At 30.3% G+C, this 12,500-nt stretch overlaps 1 protein-coding gene across 2 annotated transcripts in view; it reads left to right on the forward strand.

Annotated features, from left to right (window-relative positions):
- Positions 1–12,500, forward strand: part of LOC118444410 (uncharacterized) — a 346,025-nt gene that overhangs the window by 33,249 nt on the left and 300,276 nt on the right. For both annotated transcript variants that reach the window (XM_035872659.2, XM_035872660.2), the window contains exon 2: positions 2,388–3,404. In XM_035872659.2, the coding sequence (XP_035728552.2) occupies positions 2,388–3,404 (1,017 nt within the window). The remainder of the gene's footprint in view (positions 1–2,387; positions 3,405–12,500) is intronic.

A 12,500-nucleotide genomic window follows, 5' to 3' on the forward strand; every position in this document is an offset into this window, starting at 1 on the left:
GAGTTAGAAAGAGAGAGAGAGAGTGAGAGAGAGAGAGATAGGTAGATAGATAGATAGATAGATAGATAAAGAGAGAGAGAGAGAGAGGGAAAGAGAAATGTTGAAGGAGTGAGATGGGTTCTCGTAGAAACTTTCCCTCTTGATGGTTTAAGAGGAGGCAAATCGAGTGAGGAGACACGCGCTTTGAATGAAACTGCTGCTCGACTCGAAAGATTAGCCTCGGACTCGCTCCCACGCCTCATCTTGGGTATCGCGCCATCGCAGATACCATCTAGTTGCTTCCAGAACCCTACTCGATCGATAAAACCTCGACTTGGCTTGGCTGTCTATCTCTTTGGTACTCGCTCTCTCTTCTTCTACTTGCAAAAAAACATTCAGAGGATAGTCTCTCTCTCTCTCTCTTTCTTTTTTTCTCTTTCTCTCTCTCTCTCTCTCTTTCTATCTTCTTTTCTCTTCTTTTCTCTTCTATTTTCTTGACTTGGCGACTTATTGAGGAAGAAACTTGGCTACTCCTTTTCTATTTCCATGGGGGCCCACATTACCACATATACGCTGGATATCTCTACTCTCTGTTAACCGATGTTGTTTTGAGATAAGGGAATACACTTCTTCGAAGAATAGGAAAAAGCAAGAGAGTTACTCTCGAGGAACGTAAAACCTTTCCACCTCCTACTCCTCCTCTTTTACTCCTTCTCCTCATCCTCTTCCTTCTCATCCTCATTCTCTTCTTCATCCTCATCCTCATTCTCATCCTCATTCTCATCCTACTTCTTCCATATCTTCTTTTCCCTTTTTCTTTTTCTTCTTTTTCTTCTTCTTCTTCTTCTTCTTCTTTTAATTCCACTTCTTGGCAATTATCTGCAGGAGATCGTCCCTCCTCCTCTTTTTTTCCTCTCTCTTTCTCCCTCTCTCTCTCTCTCTCTCTCTCTCTCTCTTTTTTCATTTTATCTTTTTGCTTCTCAAAGTGTGATTGTGCTGTAAATCTAAACGACTATTATAGTAATTGAGAAATACGAAATATATTTATTATATATCATAGGTATATAGAAATTGTTAATATCTTTTTAAATTCGTGCGATTGTTATTTATTTATTTATTTATTTATTTATTTATTTTAAATAGAAATTTAATCATGAGATATAAGAGATCGTTGATAATTGAAATAATTATTGTAGACAACGAAGTCATATAGAACGAATTTTGCTTCGATAAAATTGATCGAAGGTAGAAAGAAAAAAAAAAGAAGAAATAGAAAACAAAAAAAAAAGAAAAAAAAAAAGAATGAACACAAAAGTTTAGAAAAATTAAACGAGTTCAATTTTATTTAATACCAGTGTGAAATTTGCCGTTGCAATTTTTAATACGATCATTTTTCCACGATAATATCGGAATTATAAGTTTAAAAGAAAAAGAAAAAGAAAAAGAAAACGAAGAAGAAGAAGAAGAAAGAGAAACAGTAAGTTCAGGAAGAGAATTATGAAATATCAATGGATATTACACCATAAAAAGATTATTATATTTACTGTTTAATATTACGACTTCGTGCGAGTTTGAAATTGGCCTGTTAAATCGTGTTGTAAAATATCATCGTTATGTTCTGTTGTGTGGTTGACATTAGCTCGATGGCGCCGCTGGCACCCACTGTTGAACAGCCAGTTAACCAGCAAGCTAACAACCCCCACCAATCCTCCAACCATAACCCCTCTACACCTATATAACCCCCTTTACATCTTATCCCTCATTCACCGATGTCACCATCATCACTACCACTACCACCACCATCACCACCACTACCACCACCATCACCACCACCACTACTATCGTCGTCGTCTTCGTTGTAGTCAATATTTACTGTAAGCCCTTTGTTTTATACAAGCAGAGTGTAGACCTTGCTTGACACAGTCACTGATATAGTTCTAAGCCACGCCTCCGCGTATAAAGCGCTAAGAGAAACGTTGGTTGCATAAGGTCGTAAGAGGATCGACCTCGTTGTTTGTACGTTCCATTCTTTGTTCCATCGATCGTTCATAAAGTTAGATCTTTAGTTTGCGATCACTTTTATATAAGATTATTACCCTTATACAGGGGATGTCCCTTTACGAATTATTTTTCATATCCAATCTCATTTCTCTTGGATATATTTATATGTTATCCATATATTATTATTATTATTATTATTATGTTATAGTATATTATAATATAATATAATATGATATGATTTGGTATAATATATATATATATATATATATATATATATATATATATATAATATAATATATGTATATACGATGTTATTATTTATTATATAATAATAATATTATAATATATATTAATAAAAAAAATGGAATATATTAACAAACATATGTCCATTTTTTTTGTTTTTTCAGGTGATACCGGCTGATCGTCGTTTACCAGAGAAAGAAGAAATATGGACATTACCGAATGATCAACAAGAAACATCATCCACATCGTTAGACGAGCTCGCCGATGATAAATCCAAGATATCGCAGGATTTTGAGAAAAATGTGTCATGCAAAACGCAACAAAAAGAATCATTAACATCGGATAATACAGATAACAGCGTGGACGTTAATTTGCCACGTAGTCAGGAAACAAGGAAGAGTAAAACCAAGAGAGTTAAGAGTTATCTTCGAAAATGCAAGGGTGCATTGTCGAAGGGTGACGAAAACGTTGTCGAAAAGAAACGCCAAGAGAATTGTACGTCTTGGTATCTTGAGGATAATCAATCGTTATCATCGACACGTCGCGATCACGAGGAATCAGATGATTATATAGAAAAATATACGGATCTGTCGGATCAAAGATTAAACGAAGAAAAATATGATCGAGAAGTTTTAACGAATTTCGATGATCACATTGATGATCCATTATTATTCGTTAAATCATCGAAGAACGATGATGATGATGATGATGATGATAATAATAGGATCGTTGTCGTTGAAAGTGAAAGTAGAACGAACGTTTCCTTAGAGAAGAAAGGTGACGTAGATTTGTCCGTCGATGAAATTTGCAATAACGAAAGAAAATCTCATATACGAAAGGATAACGATAAGGATATTATCGATACGTATGATTCGATAACGACGATCGTTAATCTATCCAAGGATGATACGTATTTGAAAAAGTGCGATTCTAATGATACACTTATAGCGACCGAAGTTTCACATGATTTAAGTGTTAATGAATTTAACGTTGTGGATTTGAATTCTACGAACATTACAAGAGATATTGAGAACGATGAAAAAACAAATCCTTTACGAGCGAGGAGTGAAGGAGGAGGAGGAGGAGGAGGAGGAAAAGAAGAAGAAAGGAACGAAGATAAAGAAGAAGACAAAGGTGGATCGAGAGATATTGAAGTCCCATTGATTTTACCTCTACCTGCGGTGAGTATTCTTTTTTTCTTTTTTTTATTTTCTTTTTTTGTGTATCTTTTTTTTTTTTTTTTTTTTTTTTTTTATAATACATCTAATGTTGATTTTGAATGTGAAACAAATTCATTTAATATTATTGCTAGATATTTAATGGCATGTATTTTTGAATGGTTTAAGTTTTAAAAGGATATTTTTTATCATTTTATTTACAATCCTATTTGTCGTCTTAATACATATATATATATATATATATATATATATATATATATGTATTAAATTTATATGAAATAAATTATTAGTAACTAAGAAATTTATAATTGATATTAAATTGAAAAAGATATTTTATTGTGAATCGATTGAGAAACATAAATTTTATATTCATCTGTAGTGAGAATTAGCCTTTAACCAATTTATTTTTTTTTGTTTTATCTTTTTTCTTTTTTTTTTTTTTTTTTTATAAAATGGATTTGTGCTCCAAATCAACGACCCCCCCCCCCCCCGAATTTTAATCGTTTAGATTTAATCTATCTCAATCAACGAACGAATCCATAGATCTAACTTCGATCGACATTTAATTTCTGTCAAATATATTATCTCGTTTAGTATAATATTTAAACATTTCTTTTTTTTTTTCATTCTGTGTCTCTCTCAACGGTCAGTTTCTCTCTCTCTTTCTCTCTCAAGTTTTAACATATCTCAAAATCGTTTAATTTGCTTTCATTTCAGTAATGAATATTTTCACATTTGGAAAGATTTAATTATTTCATTTTGTCTTTCTTTTTGTCAATCATATTTTAATTCGTTTAATTTTACTTAATTATAATAAGTAATTAGTCTCTTTGTATCGTATCTCAAATTGTTTGATTTTCTCTTTCTCTCTCTCTCTCTCTCTCTCTCTCTCTCTCTTTCATTTTATCTTTATCTCTTTTCTTTTTTTTTCCTTCCTTTTTCGTATGCCAACCCCATTTTAAATGGTTTTTAAAGTCCGTTATTGTAAAAAAAAAAAAAAAGAAAAAAGAATAAACAAAAAAAGAAAAAAAAAGAAAAGAAAAGAAAAAAGAAGTAAGAATTAAGAAACGTTCTTTCACAAGACTCGTGAGAAAGTATTACTATACCAAAGAAGACACGACGTAACGGTGTAATAAGATAAAAGAGCGTACTGTTATCGTTAAATTTATAACGATCTCGAACTGTTGGATTCTGTACCTTAAATACCTACGTAAGAGATCCAACGTGTTTTCTGGATCGTCGATGTTTTCGATCGTCGTGTTGTCGGTCAAGAGAACGTGGGCGTATGGTGTCCGAAAATCTCACCGTGAATTTGTCTCTTTTTTATCGATCGAATCTTTTCTCTTATAAGAAAAATAATTTTAATTCTTTTTCTTCTTTTTCTTTTTTTTTTTCTATTTTTTATTTTTTCTTTAGATACTTGGAATATAATAAATATTATTGATAGAGAGAGAGAGAGAGAGAGAGAGAGAAAGAGAGAGAGAGATTAATAGTCGATCAATAGTATCATTAATAATTAAAAAATCATTAATAATCAAATGGACGATAGATAATAAATTTTGAATATCATAGAAAATGATAAAAACAAAATAATAAATAATATCCATATCGTATGAAAAAAGAAAAAAGAAAAAAGAAAAAAGAAAAATAAAATAATAATAAAATATATTAAGAATAGAATATTATTTCTATAGATATGAAATAGATATTATTAAATTATTGTGAAATACAATTTAGATATGAAATAATGATTTCGTGAGTGTAATTACGTCGGTTAATGATTCGTATAATATTCGTGTGAAAAGAAAGAAAAGAAAAAGGTAAGTTTATTATATTAACCGTACGTGTGAAAATAACGTGAAGATGAACTCGATATGTTTGAAAAAGAAGAAGATAAATAAAAAACAAAAGAAGACACGGAGAAGAAGAAATGGAAGATGATGAAGAAGATGAAGAAGGGAATGAAGAAATAGATGAAGAATATAAGGAAGAGGAAGATAAGGAAGAAGAAATAAAAAAGACAAAAAAAAGATGACGATGAAGAAGAAGATACACAAGAAGATGATGATGATGAAGAAGAAGAAGAAGATGAAGAAAAGATGATGATGATTGACAAATGATGAATAAACGGATGAAAAAGACAAAGAAGAAGATAAAGAAGACAAGCATGAAGAAGAAGAAGAAGGAGCAGATGTAGAACAAAAAGAAGATGAAGATAAAGATGAAGATGAAGAAGAAGAACGAGATAATGATGATATCGAAGAAGAAGAAATTGAAGAAAATAAAAGACGAAGAAGTAGAGGAAGAACATGAGGAAGAAGAAGAAGAAGAAAAGGATAAAATGGAGCTGAAGAAGAAGCAGCTGAGGAAGAAGAAGGAGAAGAAGAAGAAGATAAATAAGAAGAAGCTGAAGAAGAAGAACGAGAAGAAGAAGTAGAAGAAGAAGCTGAAGAAGATAAATAAGAAGAAGCTGAAGAGGAAGAAGGAGAAGAAGTAGAGGAAGAAGCTGAAGAAGATAAATAAGAAGAAGTAGAGGAAGAAGCTGAAGAAGATAAATAAGAAGAAGCTGAAGAAGAAGAAGAAGTAGAAGAAGAAGTAGAAGAAGAAGAAAAGCGTGCTTTCTTTCATCCAGATATAAGTTCACGAAAAAGAGAATAAACAGAGTTCGTCGATCGTTCGCGAGTTCGTTTAGGTTAGACTCCAAGTTCTCCTTCGAGGAGTAGTAGGTAGGTAGGTAGGTAGGTAGGTAGGTAGGTAGGTAGGTAGGTAGGTAGATAGGTAGGTACTTGTTAGGGCGGACCCACAGTGCCGGAGGTGTATATGGGAATTGCGGCTCGTGCTCATTAATTATATCGGACGTGATCTATCTGGACCATGGTTGGTGTACTCTCCTATGTATGCATCTATCTATCTATGTATATATGTATCTATGTATATTTGAGAGTAACAGTGTGTAATTCAACAGACATTCGTTGTTGTGTGGATTGGCAATAACGATCACGTAAGTAGATTTTCTTCGTGATAGTTAAACGTTCACTCGTTCGATCTTTTCTAAGTATTAGAAAAGACCATCTAATATCTCATATATATATATATAAAATATTTGTTTGTGTGTGTGTGTGTGTGTATGGGTAACATATGACATATTTTGAATATATTTATTTATTAATGTATTTTTTACAATCATATAATCTCGTAAATGTAAATAATTATACTTAGATATTATATATATATATATGTATATATGTATATATACATAGTTATAGGAGCTGGTTTATTATATATCGAAATTGTCTATATACACGTTTCTTCTTGTTATAATCTCAATCCTTTTATCTTGGAAGTTACAACACTACGGGCTCGTGAAGCTGATGTTAAACGAGTGCGCATTAAAGTACAACGTTTGCATGCGCTTTGATGGATAACGTTCGAGAGCGCGTGAAAACGCGGAAGTTGAGAAGAAAGAAGGAAGAGAGAAAGAGAGAGAGAGGAAAAGAAAAAGAGAGAGAGAGAGAGAGAGAGAGAGATAGGTAGATAGATAGATAGATAGATAGATAGGTAGATAGATAGATAGATAGATGGATAGAAAGAGAAAGAGAGAGGGTGCGTTCACTCCACTTGTCTTTAGACGACCGAGTTGCCCCGGGAAATTTCGTTAAACGTTAAGTAGATATATATATATATATATATATATATAAAATGTATATACTAATAAACAACTACGATACTTTGCAATATGAAAAGAAGTTCGATGAGAGAAGGGAAACGAAACAAAACGAAGTGAAATGAAATGAAATGAAATGAAATGAAATGAAATGAAATGAAATGAAATGAACGAGGTAATATATATATATATATATATATATATATATATATATATGAATGTATATATATGTTAACATAGACAAGTATATTGATAGAGATTAAAAATTCTTTATGTATTCCGGATTTGTGATTGAATTGATATTAAGAGGAAGATGTGTCTTCGATTTAGAAGAAGGATTAGGAGAATATTTATTACGCACTGTTTCTGTCTCTAGAAGCAAACGGATTCTATTCCTGTTAATCTTTTACAATTACGACGGTACCGATCGACGTTGAAACGCTAACCGATCATCAGTCGTGAAAGTGTACCCATGGAAAATGATTGCTCTGGTAACAGTTTCTGTTACATGCCCATGTCTACTCTCTCTCTCTCTCTTTCTCTCTTTCTTTCTCTATCTTTCTCTATCTTTCTTTCTCTTTCTTTCTTTTTTCTGTCTCTTTCTCTCTCTCTCTCTTCCTATCTCTTACTATCTTCTTTTTAAAGACACACATACACATATACGCTCTCTATCTTTCTATTTCTCTCTCTCTCTCTCTCTCTCTCTCTCTCACTCTCTTTTTCCTTTTTATTATATCTCTTTATCTCTTTCTCATTCTCACAGTTTCTTTCTCTTTTTCTTATTCTCTTTATCACAGTCTCTTTCTCTTTTGCTTATATATATATATATATACGTACAATCTCTTTCTCTCTCTTTCTCTCTATCTCTCTCTCTCTTTTTCTCATTTTCTCTCCATCTTTCTCTTTCTCTCTCTTATCTCTACTCTCTCAGCATCCTTTTTCTGATATGGTAGTATCTTTTAAAACAGCACGCACATGGAACTACGCCCCGTTACCTTCGCTTCGGATTATAGATTAAGCCGCCGCACCTCGAGCGTACGCGCGGAAAACGATAAGAGGAATACGGTGCGGGATTTATTGTAATTGGCGGTAATGACGGTTTTACGCCGCCGCCATTGCCGCCGCAGCCGCCGTCACCGCCATCACACTCGAGAAACCACTGGACCAACTACTTACTCTTTTGCTCTTCTCTACTACACTATCTTATAAATGTTCTTACTTATTTCTATTTATATATCTATCTCTTTCTTTCTTTCTCTTTATATATATATATATATATATATATATGTAATATATATGTAACGCGTGCTTATCAACTTATACGTAGCAAAAAGTGAAGTCCAATTTTAATATTTAATTTTTCTTATATCTTTTATTTTCTTTCTTTCTTTCTTTTTTTCTTCTTTCTTTTCGTTTCTTTTTTTTCTTTCTTCATTTTTTTTTTTTTTTTTTTTTTTTTTTTTTTTTTTTTTCTTTTAATCAATATCTCGTCTAATCGAACCGATTTCTTCTTCTTTTTTATTTTACTTTATTTCGCTTAGAAAGTAGTCGATTTTTTTTTTTTTCAAATTTAATATGTCGTCTAATCGAGTCGATCTTTTTCTTTCTTTTTTTTTTTAAATTAGACATTATTATGTTACATTTTGAAAAGTATACTTTAATTGATTCTTTCAATTCCAAGAAATTATCAAAATGTCGAACATCTTTATCATAATTACCTTCGTTACATTCAATTTATTAATTGGATATAAATTGAAATCATTCGTAATTTTAACAAAAAAAGAATTTTATTATTAATTATTATTCGTTCGAACAAATTTTAAAAGTTAAGGCATTTTTCAATAGGACGATGACATTATTTCTTGATATTAGCAAAGATATCTATTTAAAATACGTATTTTACTTTGTTAAATTATTTAATAATCCAAGAAATACACACACACACACACACACGCACAATGTATGTAAATATCTATGTGAAAGGAAATAAGTAAATTTAAATAAATTCTTTATGTTAGAAAAAACGAGTCATAGTGTAAAATGTTTAACTATGATTAAATGCGTTATTTATCGTACATATATAAACACACACACATACACACACACATATATATATGTATATATATATACGTGGAAGTGATATCAATCAGTATGCATTTACAAATATTTATATGTTAATGTGTTTGCTCGTACGGCCATCTTAAATCGAACCGAAGTAAAGAAGAAGACGAGGAAGACGAAGAGGAGAGGAAAAAAAATATTAAAAAAAAAAAAAAAAAAAGAAAAAAAAAGAAAAAAGAAAATATTAAAAAAAGAAAAAAAGAGAAAAAAAATTCTGCGCACACATACGTCATCATTATTTTCCAAGACACGTGTCGGTTTATATAGTCGATTGCTTAATATTTTACAGTTGGATGTAGGATGTTCGTCCTCGTCTTCGTCGTCTTCGTCGTCTTCGTCGTTTCGATCTTAGCAATGGATTGCGCATCGCATCGTTATTGGCATCGTTATCTCTTCGTGATTCTCAACGTGAACCAAACTTGATATTACTCACTTATTTACTTATGTATGTATTTGTGCCCTATACATACATATATAATCTATGTAATAAGTCTCGACATATTTTATCTCAATTAAGATAACTAAATGAAATTGTTTCAATTGCTTATATCATTTTTAATCACTTCTCTTTTTTTCTTCTTATTTTTATTTTCCTTTTTCTATTTTGCTTTTTTTTTTTATTGTTTTTTTGTTTTTTTTTTTTTTTTTTATTTTATTTATTCACTTTTTCTTCTCCTTCAATTTATAAGGATACAAAAAATATAAGAAATGCGATTTTATTATTATTATTATTATTATTATTATTATTATTATTATTATTATTATTATTATTATATTTTCTTGTGTTTCATACAAATATGTAAATTATTTTTTGGAAAGAATTTTTTTTTCATTTCGACTTGCCTCAACTTGAATATAATTATTTATTTAAATTTGAACATTTCGTAGAATCCGAAAGAGATATTTGATATTTTGAAAATAAACAAAATAAATATAATGAAATATAATATATAAAATATATATATATATATATGTAATAAAATATGTACTTATGTATATATCTACATATTTATTTAAGTATGTATATACGTTTTAACGATCGGTATTATGCAAATGCACAATGTGCAGTTCTCAACGCCCTTTTTCTAATGCGCAATCAAGCCTTTTTACTTTTCTCGACGACCCACAAAATCGCGGAGGCGAATTTGTCGGAGGTGGTAAATCCTCCTCTTTTGTTGCAGCAATAGTAATACTCTTCCGGCTTTGACTCATGCTTCGATAATTAAATAATTAACAATGAACGATAAACAAAACAATTAATATTTTACAATTAAGATCGAAAACATTTACGCACGCTATTTTCATTCCAAGATCTTTTTAATTGGATTCTTTTTTTTTTCTTTTTTTTTTTGGAAGAATTAATTAAATATATAATTAGTGATTAAATATCGAATATTGTATTATTTTAATATATTTCGGATTTTATATATAATTCAATAATTAATAATTAAAATAAAATAATAAAACGTAGAATAATTATTAATTAACGTGAAATATAATTCACATCGATTTACATTATGATTATTTTATTACAATATATTTTTATTATTATTATTATTTATATTTATATTATTATATTTTATATATTTTTTGTACATATATATTTTACTATATATTTATTGTTATTGAATGTAAAAAAAAAATTGTTATCTAAAAAATCGTATTATTAAAGATAAGATCAACGAAGGAAAAAAACACAGACGCGTGCACACAAAAAAAAAAAAAAGAAAAAAGGTACAAAAAGAGAAAAGGAAGAAAAATAAACGTAGAAAGAAAGTCAAAAGAAGAGAAAAGAAAAATTTTGCAATTAATTAAGAAAAACTATTTTAAAAGGAAGTCGCGTAATTTAGTGACGATAAATAAATGCGATGACTTTCCATCTCTCGCATTCTCTGATCGTTATTAGCATTGGATTTACTATCGGGTAGTTACTTACGTTCGTATGTCGAACAATCGAACGAGATACTTAAGCGTACCACCACCGGTCTACGACTCGTCGTGTTTGAACGTCGTGGAAAGGATTCTTCATCGAAGCGTAGCATTTAAAGTCGATTCGCCCGATCGATTCCTTCGAAGGATACAGCAAGGATTATTCCGCGTGACTTCCGATACATACATTCATACATACATACATACATACATACATACATACATACATACATACATACATACATACATACATACATACATACATACATACATACATACATACATACATACATACATACATACATACATACATACATACATACATACATACATACATACATACATACATACATACATACATACATACATACATACATACATACATACATACATACATACATACATATATACATTCAGACATACATTTATATATACATTCATACATACGTATACACTAGTGCATACATATGTACGTACGTACATTCATATAGGAAGACACATATACATCTATATATATATATATATATATATATTTTAACAAGCTATTCTTTTTTTTTTGTATTTTCTCTCTCTCTCTCTCTATCTCTCTTTCTTTCTCTCTCTTTCTTTCTCTTTCTTTTGTATAGTACTTTCGCTGTTGGTACATAGAGCTCAGAGTGGAATTTCTTCATGATGGTCGCGCGGCCCCAGGCACAACGATAATAAGGTGTCAACGTCGCAAACCATGGCATATCGGACCGATATGTCCAATGATTTCCGGGTTCTACTCTTTTATGGCTCCAAAAGGGTTTCAAAAAATTTCTCTCTCTCTCTCTCTCTCTTTCTCTCTTTCTCTCTATTTTTTTTGTATCTATTAAATCTTTAGCTCTGTATGACCTCTGTGTTATCTTTATATATGCAATATATAGAAAATACATACATATATATATATATATATATATATATATATATATATATATAATTTAACAATTTATTTTTTTCTCTTATTCTCTCTCTCTTTTTCTCTTACATAAACATACATATGTGTGTTTATATATATATATAAAATATATATATATATATATATATAAAAAAGTACGTTTGTTTCTTTTTCTTTTTGCAATGAATTTAATTTGTACACAAAGGGAAGGAGCTTTACGAAAGATTTTCTTGTTTTTTTTAATTTTTAATCGTTACGAGAGAAGAAAATAAAGAAAGATTAAAAATTAAAATAGAAAGATTAAAAGAAAAATTTTATAAAAGAAATATCTTTTACAGCGAGCGCGTCCTTAGGCGCTTCAGCTTCGGAAACCGTGCTCGCTCGTCATTAATATTACCGGCTATGTGAAATAGCAACACCCGATACCCGGCACTTTAAACGTATAAGATTACAATCCACGGTACGG

Source organism: Vespa mandarinia, chromosome 23 (genome assembly GCF_050613455.1).
Source record: "Vespa mandarinia isolate Hongniang chromosome 23, ASM5061345v1, whole genome shotgun sequence".
Classification (NCBI taxonomy): Eukaryota; Metazoa; Arthropoda; class Insecta; order Hymenoptera; family Vespidae; genus Vespa; species Vespa mandarinia.